The 17,538-nt window shown below is 39.6% G+C and overlaps 1 protein-coding gene across 2 annotated transcripts in view; it reads left to right on the forward strand.

Annotated features, from left to right (window-relative positions):
- LVRN (laeverin) overlaps nt 1-17,538 on the forward strand; it is a 73,587-nt gene that overhangs the window by 29,413 nt on the left and 26,636 nt on the right. The window contains exons 5-10 of one of the 2 annotated variants that reach the window (XM_055436342.2): nt 4,162-4,316; nt 5,585-5,698; nt 13,552-13,695; nt 15,131-15,196; nt 15,290-15,355; nt 15,988-16,160. In XM_055436342.2, the coding sequence (XP_055292317.2) occupies nt 4,162-4,316; nt 5,585-5,698; nt 13,552-13,695; nt 15,131-15,196; nt 15,290-15,355; nt 15,988-16,160 (718 nt within the window). The remainder of the gene's footprint in view (nt 1-4,161; nt 4,317-5,584; nt 5,699-13,551; nt 13,696-15,130; nt 15,197-15,289; nt 15,356-15,987; nt 16,161-17,538) is intronic. The other variant, XM_055436343.2, reaches the window with a different exon arrangement.

Raw genomic sequence — 17,538 nt, forward strand, 5'->3', positions numbered from 1 at the left:
AGAAAAAGTGACATCATGATGCTTTTAGGAGTAAGTATGGATGTTCCCTGGGCTCCCCTGGTGGCTCAGAGGTTAAAGCGTCTGCCTCTAATGCGGGAGACCCCAGTTCGATCCCTGGGTCGGGAAGATCCCCTGGAGAAGAAAACGGTAACCCACTCTAGTATTCTTGCCTGGAGAATCCCATGGACGGAGAAGCCTGGTAGGCTACAGTCCACGGGGTCGCATAGAGTCGGATACGACTGAGCGACGGAACGGAACGGATGGGTGTTTAAGATTTGCAAAGTTTTAAAATACCAACTTCCCTTTTAAGTTTTTATTTTTTCTTAACTTGTAACCATAGCAGGCTAACGATATATATTGTACATCTCAGCAAAGTTTGTAGCAATAAAACTCAAGTACTATATAAACCGTAAAGTGGTGACGTAATTACCATAATTAGTGAGAATCTACTGAGTAAATGAGAATCACCTACTACTTTTCTAGGTGCTCTCTGAATGCAGAGGCAGTAGATGGTAGAGGCTCTGTTCAGGTAGCTGAGTTCGGGAGCTGGCATCTACATGTTAAAAACAGAAGCAAACAAATTGCGAAGGAGGAGACAGCACTGACTCATAAAGTCAGCACGAAGTCCCAGCAGAAAGAGGACTCTGTGGCAGAAACCAGCACACTACTGCAAATACAATTACAAATAAATAAATTTTTAAAGAAACAGTTAAACAAAAAAGAAAGGACAATAAGTGGTATTGGGAGTAGCCCAAATATATAAAGCACACCTACAGATAAATAAGAAAAATACAATAGGAAAAATAGGTAGAAGATATATGAATAGATGTGGTGGCTAACAAACTTATGAAGAAGTACTTAACCTCATTAAGCAGTCTGAGAAATGAGTACCCAAGGTCACAGTGACAGCCTATTCAGTTGTCGATGAGTAGGCATTCTCACAAATCCAAGTGTTAGAAAGTGACTCTGTGGAAAGGAGTATCAGTTGTTACAACTTAAAAACCTGTTTGTTGTCTTACAATGTTGATCATCAGAGTACCTTAAAACCCAGAAATTCCTTTCCTAGATACATCTTCAAGAGGAATTTGAGCACGTAAGTGCCAGAAGAGGTGTGCAAGAACGTTTGTAGCTACACCTTTCATACCAGTGCCAAACCAAAAGCAACCAAAGTGGTCACTGATAGAATGGATATGGTTCCTTCACACAAGGGAAAACTATCCATTGTGTGAATGGGAAACCCAGGCTGAGGCAACTAAGAAAGATAATGGAGCATCACCTGTTGAGGCTATGTAATTACTTGAATATTTCTTACTGTACACTGTCAGCTTCAACCAAGTGTAAAGTCAACTAAATTACTGAGTGCATCAGGGCTAAAGCATTCATGAGGCAGGCGAATGGAGCATGAACTATAGCAATGATATTTCTTTCACTAGCAAAGGAAAATTTTAAAACCTGTATCATTCTAGTTTTAGAAGTAACAAATGATCACACTATAAAAAATGTGGAAAGATAGGGAAAGCACAAAAAAGAGAAGCACAGTCTCTTGTGATGCTGCCGTGCAGAGATGACCATGGTACCATTTTGATGTCTAGTTTCCCGGTGTCTGTCTTTGCCTCAGTTTCCATCTTTCTCTGTATTTGCTTCTTTGTTTTTCACAAAAATGACACCATGGAATTGATACTATTCTTTGATTTAAAAAAAAATTGACAGTATAAAGCAATATGATCCAGGTAACTGTTCTTTGTTATTGTCATTTTAACTCATAGGCTGCCTACATATCAATTTGACAAAATAATTATTTAATCCTCAGTCGTTGAAAATTTGGACTGATTTTTCCTTTCTTGAGGGGAAGGGAGCTGCTTTTAAAGCATGAAAGAAAACATAAGGAAGTGTTTACAAATATACATGCTGTTTGCCTTAGTAGAAATTGCAAAAATGGAAAGGCTAGAAACATTTTTAAAAGTTATGAAGCAGTTTGCTGGGCTGCTCCAGAAAAACTGTACCAGTTCACACCCTCACCAATAGGCTATGTGTCAGTTTTCCTATACCTAATTATAAATTCTAGCCAATACTGATTATTATATTTGAAAATGTATTTCATACATTTGAAAGCTTAAGTTATATCATTGTTTTAATTTTTGTTTTTGATACTAATGAAGCTGAAAATTTCAAGTAAGATTTTTGGGTGTTTGAATTATTTCTTTATTGAATTGTTCACATTTTTCCTTTTTGATTCATCAGAGTTCTTTAAGTATTGAAAAAATATTATCTAGTTGTGATATAGGTGGCAAATATTTACCCCAGTCTGTGTTTTGCCTTTCAAATTTGTTTGTGGTGTTTTTTGATGCACTAAAATATTTAATTTTAAATGGACTTAATTTTTTTAGAAGTTTACGAAAACAGCATGCCCAAAGTGTGAAGAGTCCTCCTATGTCTCCTCCCGCTCCCTTGCCTCCACCCCTGATTTCTCTTGTTAGCGTCTTGCATTGGTGTGCATTTTTTAAAATTACAATCGATGAATCAGTACTGATACATTTTTATAACAAAAGTTCATAGCTTACAGTAGGATTCACTCTCTGTGTTGTACAGTTCTGTGAATTTCAACAAATGTATACAACAATGAGGGCTTCCCCGGTGACTCAGCAGTAAAGAATCCTCTTGCAATGCAGGAGACACAGGGGACGTGGGTTTGTTTGATCCCTGGGTCAGGAAGATCCTCTGGAGGAGGGCGGCAGCCCACTCCAGTGTTCTTACCTGAAGAATACATGGACAGAGGAACCTGGTGGGCTACAGTCCCGTGGGCTGCAAAGAGTCAGACACGACTGAGTGACTGAGCACTCACAGTAATGACATATGTCTGCCGTCACAGTGTCAGACAGATAGTTTCACTGTCATAAAAATCCCCTGTGCTCTACCTGTTCATCTCTCCTTTCCCCCAATCCCTGACAACCACTCATCTTTGTACTGTCTATATAATTTTTCCTTTTCCATAATGTTGTGTACTAACTGGAATCATACCATGTGTAACTTTTTCTTGTTGGCTTCTTTCACTTAGTGGGATTCCCTGGTGGCTCAGCTGGTAAAGAACCCACCTGCAATGCAGGAGACCTGGATTAGATTCCTGGGTCGGGAAGATCTTGTGGAGAGGGATAGGCTACCCACTCCCGTATTCTTGGGCTTCCCTGGTGGCTCAGCTGGTCAAGAATCTGTCTGCAATGCAGGAGATCTGAATTTGACCCCTGGGTTGGGAAGATCGCCTGAAAGAGGGCATGGCAACTCACTCCAGTGTTCTTGCCTGGAGAATCCCCATGGACTATGAGGCGCAAAGAGTTGGAGACGACTGAGTGACTTTCACTTTCCTTTCACTTAGTAACATTCACTTAAGTTTTCTCCATGTCCTTTCATAGCTTAATAGCTCATTTTTTTTTTATCACTAAATAGTACTCTGTTGTATGGCTGTGCTACAGTTTATTTATCCATTCACCTATTAAAAGACATCTTGATTGCTTCCAAGTTTTGGCAGTTATGATTAAAGCTGCTTTAAACATTCACATGCTGACTTCAGTTGTCAACTCATTTGGGTAAATACTTAGGAGCTCAATTGCCAGACTGTATAGCCAATCTATGTTCAGCTTTATAAGAAACTGCTAAATTGTCTTCTGAAGTGGCTGTACCATTTTGCATTCTCACCAGCAATGAATGAGTGATGTTTTGTTTTGAACCGCTGTGTCATGGTATCTCGTTATTTTAATTTGCAGTTTCCTAGTGACAGATGGTGTCAAGCATATCTTCATCTGTTCATTTGCCATTTGTGTGTCTAGTGACATGTCTCTTTAGATCTTTTGCTAATTCCGTAAAGTTGTTCTCTTATTTTTGAGTTTCAAGTGTTCTTTGTATTTTGGATATAGGTCCTTAGTCAAAAGTATTTAATTTTCATATAGTCAAAACAATTTGTTTTCTGGCTCTGTTTCTTTATGTCTTTAATGCCTTTCCCCTGCCCCTTAAGTTATTCATTTGCATTCACTTGTTATTCAAATGCAAGATATTCACTTGTATTTTCTTTCAATAATTTTATAATTTCATTTTGAGATGTTTGTATCTGGAACTCTCAAATCTTGAGAAAGAGATGATTCATTTTTCCCTCCATTTAAATCCACTCAGATATAATTGCTTTGCCTACTTTTGACAACCGTGCAATGGAAAACTGGGGACTATTGATATTTGACGAGTCATTATTGTTGCTGCAACCACATGATAAACTAACAGAAAAAAAGATCATGATCTCCTATATTGTCTCCCACGAGATTGGACATCAGGCATGTGGTAAAATGTTCTTTCTTACTTCGCACAAAAATATTCTCCAGCTTCTGTACCCAAAGTAGCAAAACCTCCTCAAGCCCTACCGTACACCAAATTTTAAAAAAATAACTTGAAAAGTGATCCAGTGAGTGAAAGCAAGGAAGGAGCTATGTAATCGGATCCTGATGGATTTGAACTTTTGGTGACAGATCATAGTGATGAGAAATCTCAGAACATTAGCAAATTGTATATTCAAAGAGTAATTGTGTGCCACAAAGTTCTCTTCAGGAAAAGTAAACCAAGCAGACCTATGATTATCTGCTTTTCATTTCCATCTTAAAATAGAGATATTCAAAAGAGTCACTAGGAGATATCCCATTTCATCAGTAGATTGTCACAAACTTCTTTTTTGCAAGAAGTTACAATTTAAAGGATTATAGTCAATATACTATTATCACTGAGATGACAGTCATCTAAACTGTGAAATTATTTTCTTGTTATATGGACCCCTAAGAAGTTTTGGAGAAGAGTGATTTAATGTGATTAAATTATACCCTGTTACACAGTCAACACATACTTTCACAAGTCATGATCATCACCCAAAGTGTCATTTTTTATTATAGCCTAAGTGACACATTGTTTTGGAAAATAGGGTGCTAACTGTTAGTACATCACAGCTATTATAAGAATTTGGTTAAAAACCAGGGTGTGGATTTGTTGGTTTTGGAAAGTATTGTGTTTTTCTTCCCTGATTCTATTCATCATCATTTGACACTTTCCTTCTGTTAAGCTCAAATAGAAAATAATTATAACTGGACCACTTTGTAGAAACAAATACTTGAGTGATTCTTGCATGGTGCAGATCAAATCATGTCCTTAAAACATAATCAACTGCTTACAGCAAAATCCTGATGTAGTCAGTTTAGAGCATGAGATGCTGTCAATAGTAGGTGTTAAGTGAACATTCAGGCCTTCTACTTTAACTTTGGAGTAAAGTGGACAATTTGAGAAATGCTATTCTAGCTTACTTTATTTCTGAGCATCACAGTTTTAAAGCAAAAATTGCTTCCAGTCGTTGGATGAGAAATTTTACAGAAATACATGAGTGACTTCATGTTATTAATAAAACAACAACATGATTTTGGAGTCCTGTTTTCGAGTTTTATCACTGATAGAAAATTACATTTAATTTTGTCTTTAACCGTACATTTATGTAACATGTAATTACAATAAATATTACTTAAATTGAAGTTAAGATTGTTCCTTTTATCCCCAACTCCAAAAGTGGTTTGGAAACTTGGTTACCATGAATTGGTGGAATAATATCTGGCTCAATGAAGGTTTTGCATCTTATTTTGAATTTGGGATAATTAACCACTTCAATCCTAGACTCCCACGGGTAAGTACGTCTGTTAAATTAATTTATAATTTTTCTCCTAATTATAATAGTAGTTAATTTTCATTGTTGAAAGTGTATAAAATACAGAGAAATATAGAGATAATAAATTATCTGTAATATCAGACATGATCAATGTTGTCTTTTTGATTTGTTTTCTTTTGTCAGGCTTTTATTATTGTAAATATTCCTAGAAGTGAAAATTACACAGAAATGTGTAATGCCCTTTCTACTTCATACTGTATCAAGAGCTTTTCCACAGGTCATTAGATCATCCTTGAAAATAAGATTTTTAAGGGTTTCCTAGTATTTTATCATATAACTTTATAAGGTATGTGTGTGTGTATATATATATATATATACACATATATATTTTCCTTACTCTTAGATTTTAAGTTATTTTCATCTATTTCTACCTAGACTGAATTTTAAAGCCCTTGCAATCAGTAGTCTACAACTTTAATAATAAGTAATATGCTATGTTATATTACCCATAATGTTGCTGATATTGCATATGATACTCATAGCTGACATTATATCTATTATAGCTGATAATCTTTTGCTATGTTGAGTAAATAGTAACGTGGAAAATTAATTTATGTGTATGCAAATCTGAATTGAAAGTTATATTTCTAATATTTTATTTAGAGTAGTTAGCTAATGCTTTCAGAATGGCACGATAAAGCTAAACTGATTTAAGTGTTAAAATGTTTAGATTTAATATGATCTTTTGACACAGAACTCATTTCTTCACACCAAGTCAGGGTTTCTTTCTTCCTCTCTGTTCCTGCCTCCTGCCATCTCTCTGATGCTCAGAGCTGCTCTTTCTGCTGCTTTTTGAGAGTCTTTTTCTCCTCTCCCTTCCCAAGTGTTTCCAAGGACCTACTTCTGGCCTCCTTTCTCCTCTCCATACCTTTGCTCATTAGAGTGTATTGACGTTTAACATGCTGATTTCTACTGGTCAGATCTTCACAGACTAAATTCATTCACTTAGAAGGAGAATCTAAGATTGTTCTTTCTATTATTATGAAAGTGAAAATGAAAGTCGCTCATTCGTGTCCAACTCTTTGCGACCCCATGGACTATATAGCCTGCCAGGCTCCTCTGTCCATGGAATTCTCCAGGCAAGAATACTGGAGTGGGTTGCCATACCTTCCTCCAGGTGATCTTGCCAACCCAGGGATCGAACCCGGGTCTCCCTCATTGCAGGCAGATTCTTTACTGTCTGAGCCACCAGGGAAGCCCATTAATATTATATCGGCTGTAAATTTTTCCCTCTTTTTTGAAAGGAAGAAGATAGTAAGTAAATTATATTTATCTTTTGTTTGTTAAAAAGTTGGCAGAATAAAAAATTGACAGACCTCTCTTGGCCACACAGAAACTTTAAAAAAAACCTTTTTTTTATCTGTTTGTGAAATTGTAGCTTCTGAGGAGCACTGATGTACCAGTGTTTTAATGCCCCAGGTCCATGCCACTTTGCAAGTTCAGTTCAGTTCAGTTCAGTCGCTCAGTCATGTCCAACTCTTTGGGACCCCATGAACCACAGCATGCCAGGCCTCCCTGTCCATCACCAACCCCAAGAGTCCACTAAAACCCATGTCCGTTGAGTTGGTGATGCCATCCAACCATCTCATCTCATCTCATCTCATCTCCTCTGTCATCCCCTTATCCTCCTGCCCCCAATCCTTCCCAGCATCAGGGTCTTTCCAAATGAGTTAGCTCTTCACATCAGGTGGCCAAAGTATTGGAGTTTCAGCTTCAACATCAGTCTTTCCAATGAATACCCAGAACTGATCTCCTTTAGGGTGGACTGGTTGGATCTCCTTGCAGTCCAGGGGACTCTCAAGAGTCTTCTCCAGCACCACAGTTCAAAAGCATCAATTCTTCGGCGCTCAGCTTTCTTTATAGTCCAACTCTCACATCCATACATGACCACTGGGAAAACCATAGCCTTGACTAGATGGACCTTTGTTGACAAAGTAATGTCTCTGTTTTTTAATATGCTGTCTAGGTTGGTCATAACTTTCCTTCCAAGGACTAAGCGTCTTTTAATTTCATGGCTGCAGTCACCATCTGCAGTGATTTTGGAGCCCAGAAAAATAAAGTCAGCCACTGTTTCCACTGTTTCCCCATCTATTTGCCATGAAGTGATGGGACCAGATGCCATGATCTTAGTTTTCTGAATGTTGAGCTTCAAGCCAACTTTTTCACTCTCCTCTTTCACTTTCATCAAGAGGCCCATTAGTTCTTCTTCACTTTCTGCCATAAGGGTGGTGTCATCTGCATATCTGAGGTTATTGATATTTCTCCCAGCAATCTTGATTCCAGCTTATTCTTCATCCAGCCCAGCATTTCTCATGATGTACTCTGCATATATGTTAAATAAGCAGGCTGACAATATACAACCTTTACATACTCCTTTTCCTATTTGGAGCCAGTCTGTTGTACCACGTCCAGTTCTAACAGTTGCTTCCTGACCTGCATACAGGTTTGTCAAGAGGCAGGTCAGGTGGTCTGGTATTCCCATCTCTTTCAGAATTTTCCTCCTACCGTTTGAACATCCTATAAAATGCCCACCATCACACAGTCCAGCCACTGTACAGTACCTCTGCTCTTCCTCCCCTGGGCTAGACATCATTATATAGATCTGCAGAATGAAGTACTAAAAGGTTAATTGACTTGCCCAAGGTCATTTGCCTGGTTGAGGAGAAACTGTGATTACATTCCAGTGATCTGGGTCTATGCTGAAGATGAGGATAATGATGATAATAAATATTAAGAAATAATAAAAAATATTATTTAATACCATTCACTGAGCACTTGGGACTTAACTGCCTGGTAGTGTGAGTCTTATACATATATCATCTTAATCAATCTTCAAAATAATCCTATTAGTATAGTTGTTATTTTTTCTATCTTCTATTGAGGAAACTGAGGATATAAGTATTAGGTAAGTTGTTCAAGATCTCACAGTTATTAAAGGTCAGAGATGAGATTCAATTCCAGGTTTTTCTAGCTGCAAAGCCTGTGCCTTTAATCCTAGGGAGAAAGCACCTGGTAGTGTGCTCGTTCTCAAGGGGCTTGTGGTGTGTGTACGCGTGTTCATTAGGACTCTTTTCATACATGTGAACTATATATATATATTGTAAGTCTCAGTCCTTTCGTATATGCTACACCTACAAAATTGTTTATATCTCTCTTTTATAAAGTGGCAACTATACATGCTTAGTGTTATCTGTAACTATTTTTGAAAGCGTTTGGTTGTACCCCAAATTACCTCTGTGCTGAAAGTCAATATGGAAAGACATTCCAGTCCTTAAAACAATTAGATTCACCTGTATGTCCTTTATAGACTATACTATAAATATCAATCAGTTACCTTTTAATGCAACAAAAATGGCTAAGATATTATCATATCTGGGAAACATTGATGAAAACATGTTTCCCATGTTACTGAAGCTAAGATGGTAAGAGTATCCTCTCATACCATTTAGTTTTCTTTCTTTCTATCATTGGTTCTTAATCACTGTTTTCAGAGTGTACATTTCTCAATCACTTGTAGAGCTGAGTGAACCATAACCCTTGCTAGAAGAATATCAGATCTTGGAGCTTGAAAAAATTGCCATGAGCTTTGTTTTTGAAAAGCTCAAGGCTCTGTTTCAATGGTCTTTAAGAGATCGGAACTTCAGCTTCCTTTGACTCAGTCGTTAGACCAAGTAAAGAGCATCACAGAAACACGTGCAGAAACAGACTTCCACTTTTTTCTAATTCTGGTCTCATTTCAGCTGAAAGTTATTAACATGCAAGATGAATGGGTCACGGTCAAGGATTCAGAACATTCCAGTTGGTTTTTTGACCCCTGAAGTTCCAGCTCTAACATTGCTACTCACTGACTTTTCTGCGTCCCTCTTCTGACTGGTCTAAGGAAGCAGCAGATCTCGTGGAGGGAAAGGGCACATAGGGCCCTTACAGCCAGTCAGGTCTCGCTATGTTTTTATGATCACTGTAAGCTGAGGCAAGTAGTCGCACACTTCTGAGCTTTCATTCCTCATCTGTAAGATAAAGTTTCGTGCAGTCATTCAATAGTGGGTACTATTGTGACAGTCATCATTTATTAAGCTTTCATTGTGTGCTTAGAGTGTATTATGTACAATATCTGATTCACCCTTCTGAAGAACTAATGATGATGATGATATAATTACAGTAGTGGTTAACCCTTATTGAGCATATTCTATTTGCCAGTCACATGCTAAAAATTCTATGTAAATTAATTTAGACCTGATAATAATCCAGTGAGGACAGTGTTCACCCCATTATCAGAGGTGAAACCAAATTTCCAGAGTGATGAAGTTAGCTGCCTGTTATGAGTCACACAATCCCTAGGAGACTGCAGTAGGATTCAGACCCAGGTAGCTCGACTCCAAACCCTGTGCTTTCAACCTCAGTGATATTCCATACAAATTTCTTAATACATACTGTTGCATTTCTTAGGATAATCACAGATCTGATAGAAATAGGTTTGTTCTCTGGGATCTCACAGCTTGCATGAAGAAAGAAATGGAGCGTGTACAGACTCACTTTATGCAATCATTATATGCAGTAGCTAGATAATGTTTTTTAAAAAGCTGATATTGCTTTTTACGTAGAGTTTCCCTTCCACAAGACCAGAACGGACTGGGATGAGCATCATGTTATGGAAGGCCCAGAGAAGAAAAACCCAAGGAATGTTGAGTGAGAGGTGTTTGCCTCATTCATCACAATTATCTCGTGTGATTGGGAAGAAACCAAGAAGATTATATAAACCTTATGCCAGGCAGGCGCAAGAGAGACAGACAATCCATTCTGAAAGAAAAATATGGAAAAGGTTATGTGTATAGAAGTATTCATTAATACATTGTCTATAACAGAAAAAAAAAAACCAACCTGGAAACAACTTAAATGCCTACCCAGTAGGCAAATGATTAAATCAGTTATAGTCCATCAACCTGAAGGGGTATTATGCAGCTGTGCATTTGTTTATTTTAGTGTTTTGCTTTTGTAAAAGTTATATCTTCCCTGTGAGAATCATGATTAAGTTTGGGGTTATATCTTTCCAATTTGTATTTGTTTCATTTATAATACAGCAACCATTATTAGGAATACCACCTCATGCGACGAGTTGACTCACTGGAAAAGACTCTGATGCTGGGAAAGGTTGGGGGCGGGAGGAGAAGGGGACGACGGAGAATGAGATGGCTGGATGGCATCACCGACTCTGTGGACATGAGTTTGAGTGTACTCCGGGAGTTGGTGATGGACAGGGAGGCCTGGCGTGCCTTGATTCATGGGGTCGCGGAGAGTCGGACACGACAGAGCGACTGAACTGAACTGAACTGACTGATGAAGATAAGATAGCAAAATTTCTAAATGAATGTGATAATAAGTAAATGAACAAGACGAAAAGTTTTTACAACTGTAAGAATGAATAAATAGGGGAAAAGATTAGAAAGAGCTGGATTAACAGCATTCTAGTGGGAGTTATTCGGAGAAGGCAATGGCAAGCCACTCCAGTACTCTTGCCTAGAAAATCGCGTGGTCAGAGGAGCCTCGTGGGCTGCAGTCCATGGGGTCACTACTAGTCGGACACGACTGAGTGACTTCACTTTCACTTTTCACTTTCACACATTAGAGAAGGAAATGGCAACCCACTCCAGTGTTCTTGCCTGGAGAATCCTAGGGACGGCAGAGCCTGGTTGGCTGCCATCTATGGGGTCGCTCAGAGTCGGACACGACTGAAGCGACTTAGCAGCAGCAGCAGCAGCAGTGGGAGTTATTGCTGGGTGTGGACTTATGGGTGTTTTTATTTTTGCTGTTTTCTTCATTGTGTTTATATGAACACAGGGGTCGACAGTGCACACTCTCAAGAGCTCTTAGGTGTTAAATTAATAAAACCTATACTTAACGAGTAAGGTGAGACTTTATGCAGATGTCTCCTCTAAATCTTTGCTACTTAAAGTGTGGTTCTTGAGCTATATACCAACATCAGCATCACCTGGTCATTTAGTAGAAATACAGGCCCCAGACTTCCCTGGTGGTCCAGTAGTTAAATCTCCATGCTTCCACTGGAGGGGGCATGAGTTTCCATCCCTCCCGAGGGAACTTAAGATCCTGCATGTCTCAAGGTGCTGCCAAAAAGAAAAACCCAACCCCAGCACAGACCAACTGAATTAGAATACAATTTGACAAAATCCCCAAGGGATCCTTATGGACAGTAAAGTTTGACATGCTTTTCTCTAAATGACCGGCTTTCTCATTTTGAGAAAAGCTCAGTTTGATGATAAAGTAACCAAAGTATTCATAAATCTAAACATAATATGCTAACTAGAGAGGGTTGGTTGAAACACTGGCAAATGGCAGTGGGGCAGAGTTTGAAAGTTTATCTGACACTGTTGAGGGGTGAGGGAGTCAACGTGGGGCCACAGAGAGAGTCCCCTGGGAGCTGAGACTTCCAGTGTTTCCGGGTGCTCGCCAGGGTGTGCCTCGGCTACCCCTGCAGCAGCTCCACGGCCCTTTCTTTTTCTGTCTTTGCATGCACCTCTTAACTCTTCTTTGGTTTTCCTTCTAGCTTTCCTTCAGAAAGAAATGGCCCTTGTCATGTGTCTAAGCGAGATCTAATCTTTTGGAGAGTTCTAGACCTTAAAATATAAATAATTGCCAGTTTCTCTGGTGGCTCAGAGGGTAAAGAATCTGCCTACAGTGCAGAAAACTGGAGTTTGATCCCTGGATAGTGAAGATCCCCTGGAGAAGGGAGTGGCTACCCACTCCAGTATTCTTGCCTAGAGAATTCCATGGACAGAGGAACCTGGCGGGCTGAAGTTCCATGGGGTTGCAAAGAGTTGGACATGACAGAGCGACTAACACTTTTACAGTAAAAAAAAATTCCTAATGCATGAGTTATAAATTACAGTATCCAGTTTACCGGTTTATTTTGATTTATTTCTAATAACTAGTATTACTACATCATCATCACTGTGAATTTGTAAATTTGGCATTGCTTTTGGTTTATAAATATCCATGCAAGAGACTGATACATTTTAAGGGGTTACTAATAAAGTTACCAGTAAAACTCTAGAGGATTAAAACCATGTAGAGATGCTGTTCCCTGGAGGATCTGTCTGGGTGCTCAGGGACCTCCTTATGTTTGACTTATGGAAAAGTCAAACAAACTTCTTGGCCAACCCAATAGATGGCTGTCTTGGAAACCACATTAACTTTTGTAACTGATTTTTTAAACTGAAATAAAAAAGGAAACCAAATGGGAAGGAAAGTATCACAGAGTCTTGTTTTTCAAGGACTCCTGACTTATTTGGCACAGCCTGGTGGGCTTCCGTCTATGGGGTCACACAGAGTTGGACACGACTGAAGTGACTTAGCAGCATCAGCAGCAGCACCATCAGCCCAAAGAGCCGGAGAAGGCAATGGCAAGCCACTCCAGTACTCTTGCCTGGAAAATCCCATGGGTGGAGGAGCCTGGTAGGCTGCAGTCTGTGGGGTCGCTAAGGGTCGGACACGACTGAGCGACTTCACTTTCACTTTTCACTTTCACACATTGGAGAAGGCAATGGCAACCCACTCCAGTGTTCTTGCCTGGAGAATCCCAGGGACGGGGGAGCCTGGTGGGCTGCCGTCTATGGGGTCACACAGAGTCAGACACGACTGAAGTGACTTAGCAGCAGCAGCAGCAGCCCAAAGAGCGCTTCTCAGTTACTGATTTCTTCTCCTCTTCAATGATAGTTTCTGAAAATATTTTAAGAACATTGAACTTCCTGTTTCTGTGATGCCTCAGAAGTTAGTGTGTCTCAATGTTTTCTTTTTAGAATGAGATCTTCTTTTCTAACATTTTACATGGTGTGCTCAGAGAAGATCACGCCCTAGTGTCTAGAGCCGTCTCCATGAAGGTGGAAAATTTCACAGAAACCAATGAAATAAATGAGCTCTTTGACTTATTTACTTACAACAAGGTAAAACAGTTTCACATTTATATTTGTGCTGCACTCTTGCAGAAAGCTACAGAAAATGGGTTCTTTGGGTTCTAGACTAATGTGCTATTACACAATTTTGGTACAAAAACCTTAATATTATTTGGTAGATGGATTTCAGAAAACGTGGTTAAATCAGTTCTTATCTAGTAAATGTTAATCTATAATAGGTGTTCAATGCCATCTACCTTTTTTAATATAGACAGACAGCTGGATACTTTTAAGGTGAACTCTTCTGCATGGTGGAAATTTGTTCTTGTGTCACTGAAAGAAAAACACACACCATAAAAGCTGTGAGTTAAGTTTTATTCAGGAAGCTGACTGAGGACTATCGCCCAGGAGACAGCCTCTCAGAGTATTCTGAGAAATTGTTCCAAAGAGATAAGGGAGGAGCCAGGATATAGCTGAAGGTTTTGTTTTGTTCCTGGGGAAAACATCCAGTCAGGTATAAAAAGACTACTGCTAGTCACAAGGAACAGACATCTCAGATGAATACTTTTAGTGCTTTTCTGTGTATGGAAGGATGCAAGAACCTGGGGTCATTGAAATTTCTTCAGATATGTATCTGAACTATCTTGGGATTAGTGTGTTCAGAACAAAGAGTACTTCCTAGTTTTCTCCATTCTGAATCCCCCCTGCCTGCCCCCTACACCCACCCTGGGACATTGTCAGTAGGCAACCACAGGGGCTAATAGATGATCCTTGTAGAACTGAAACGACAGGCGACATTTATTTATTTACACTTGTGTGAGTATCTCAATTTAAAAAGTTTTCTGTACCCTGAATTCTTTTTTGTGTTGTTGCATGTATCAGCAGTCTTTTTTATTTGTTTATTTTTTATATCTAAATGCATTTTTATTTATTTTTCCTCTTTTTAAAAAAAATTATTTATTTTAATTGGAGGCTAATTACTTTACATTATTGTATTGGTTTTGCCCTGAATTCTTATACGTAGGACATTTTCTCATCTTTTATGTATTAATTGCTATTGCTGCTGCTAAGTCGCTTCAGTCCCGTCCGACTCTGTGCGACCCCATAGACTCTGTGCAGCCCACCAGGCTCCCCCATCCCTGAGATTCTCCAGGCAAGAGTACTGGAGTGGGTTGCCATTTCCTTCTCCAATGCATGAAAGTGAAAAGTGAAAGTGAAGTTGCTCAGTTGTGTCCGACTGCTAGCGACCCCATGGACTGCAGCCTACCAGGCTCCTTCATCCATGGGATTTTCCAGGCAAGAGTACTGGAGTGGGGTGCCATCGCCTTCTTTATTTTATTAGCATATTTTGGGTTAACCCAGACATTCAGCTGAGGTATACAAAGCAATGAGGAGCACAGCCCAAAATCTTGTGTTCCAAAATGGAATGTGTCAGTATTTAGATATTCAATTTTATTCAAATAATGGACAACTTCTTATGTCTTAGGGAGCATCTCTGGCCCGGATGCTTTCTAGTTTCTTGAATGAGAAAATATTTATCAGCGCACTTAAGGTGAGTTTACAAAATTGTTGTTACCTAAAGACAGTAAACATGAATTTCTTTGGCAGGTTATTCATCTTAACCTTACCTTTTCTATTTTAACAGTCATATTTGGAGACTTTTTCTTACTCAAATGCTGAGCAAGATGATCTGTGGAGACATTTTCAAATGGTAATTCTCTCACTCTCTGCCATGTTTTTGCTGTGTTGTGCTGTAAGATCGTGAGGCCATGTGTGTTTGTTGATGCCACAGGGAAACCCCCTTCCCTGTCTGTGACACTCCTTAAGTCAGAGGTTACTTCTTTAGTCTTCACCACTGTATTCCCAGGCTCCCCTATGGCTCAGACAGTAAAGAATCTGCTTGCAGTGCAGGAGACCTGGGTTCAGTTTCTGGGTTGGGAAGGTCCCCTGGAGAAGGGAATGGCAATCCACTCTAGTACTCTTACCTGGAAAATCCCATGGATGGAGGAGCCTGGTGGGCTACAGTCCACGGCGTTTTGAACACAGCTGAGCGACTACTAATACACACACTATGTTTCCAGTGCCCAGAGTAGAGCCTGCATATATTAGATCCATAAAAACTGTGTTCAGTGATTGAATGAATGAGTGAAAGGATGAACTAAGGAACCCCTCATATATACAGAGATGAAGAGAATTAAATTTGGCCCAGAAATTCCCCACTGGGTTTTACTATATAAATGAGAAATACAATCGCTATGTATTGATAGTTTCTTTTAGGAGTTGGCTACCTCAGAAGATTTGGATGGTAAATGACCGCTTTTGTGATGATTTTTTTAAAAACAGGCCATAGATGACCAGAGTGAAATTCTTTTGCCAGCAACGGTAAAAAGCATCATGGACAGTTGGACACACCAGAGTGGTTTTCCAGTTATCACCTTAAATGTATCCACGGGCGTCATGAAACAGGAGCCATTTTATCTTGGAAAGGTTAAAAATCAGACTCTTCTAACCCACAAGTAGGTAGATTTGCTCCTGTCTTCACCTTCCTTGGGGTTGCTGCTGCTGCTGCTAAGTCACTTCAGTCACGTCCGACTCTGTGTGACCCCATAGACGGAAGCGGTTGAGCTCTGATCAAAAGGAAACCAGCCTGTGGATGAGGAAACATAACCTCCCACTGGATGCACACCCCTCCATGAGATGACTTGGGGATGGTGATGCAGCACTCCATGCAGGATGCCACTGTGTGCTACGACACAGGGCAGAGCCCCTGAGGTCCTGAACAAGGCCAGAGACCTGCCTTTAGGGATTCCTGCAGTGTTCCTCCCCTGGGATTTAGGGCCACTCCCACGACCAAAGGTTTGGTCCTTCTTTTTTGTCCTTTAGACAGAGGTAATGAGTTACTCAGAATTCTGTGTGAAAGCCAGTAAAATAGAATCTGAATGGCCTTATGTTAATTAAGAAAAAAGGGAATCTGGTTGCCAGGTCGTCTTCCCTTCTCTAGAAATGGAACTGGATGGTGACTGTGTCCTTGAGGAGTAATTCTGTGCGTGTATGCCCACACATGTATGCGTGCTTTTGTAACCGTACATAAAATCTTAGAGTTATAAACCCCAAATTCAAACCTTAGTCTTTTTTAAAATCTCCGAGTTTCAGTTTCCTTATCTGTAAAGCAAATGTAGTAATACAAACCCCAGGGGATTGTTGCAGACGCGAAATGAGACAGAAAGTATACCGTGGCTTAGCATTCATCACTTTCTTCTGCTGTTTCCTTTTCTTCCTTAACTTGTTAGATAGTTTTCAGCTGTTTTTGATAAAGGACTTGATTCTCAGATCACATTGTATTAAGTATAAGCACAAATGAGTAATTTATTTTCATGTACCATCACCAAAATTTTCAGGTTGTCCCACTCTTTAAAACTCCAGGGGAGGAAATAGGAGACCTGCAGGTCCCCTCTCCCTGTGGTATTTCATGACTTTTAAGAAGAGGTGGCCATAGCTATCATATGAACAGAGACTCTCAGTTCAAAGTCTGAGAAGCCAGACGTGCGAGCATTTGAGCAAGATTGGAAATATTGTCTAAATTCCGAGTAATGTGTGTCTTCAGATGACTAATGTCCTCCTCGTGGTCAGTGACTTCATCCAGGTCACATCCACCAGCACGGGAAGAGTGCCAGCATTCAGTGAATATGAATAATCTGGCTGATTGCTGTTGAACACTTTTCAAACTGGGAGAAAACCTGAGGTAGAAAAGCATTTTGAAATGTTTGTCATGCTTTTTCTTCTTAAATGATTATTCAGTTTTCTTGGCACAGATAGCTTTGAGTATGTCTGCAGCATTTGAATGACCCCTGAGTAAGGCCAGATGGCTATAATTGAATGTAAACAGGCCTTGAA

The sequence above is a fragment of the Moschus berezovskii genome, chromosome 9, assembly GCF_049115385.1.
Source record: "Moschus berezovskii isolate FMDL1 chromosome 9, NW_MosBer_1.0, whole genome shotgun sequence".
NCBI classification, from domain to species: Eukaryota; Metazoa; Chordata; class Mammalia; order Artiodactyla; family Moschidae; genus Moschus; species Moschus berezovskii.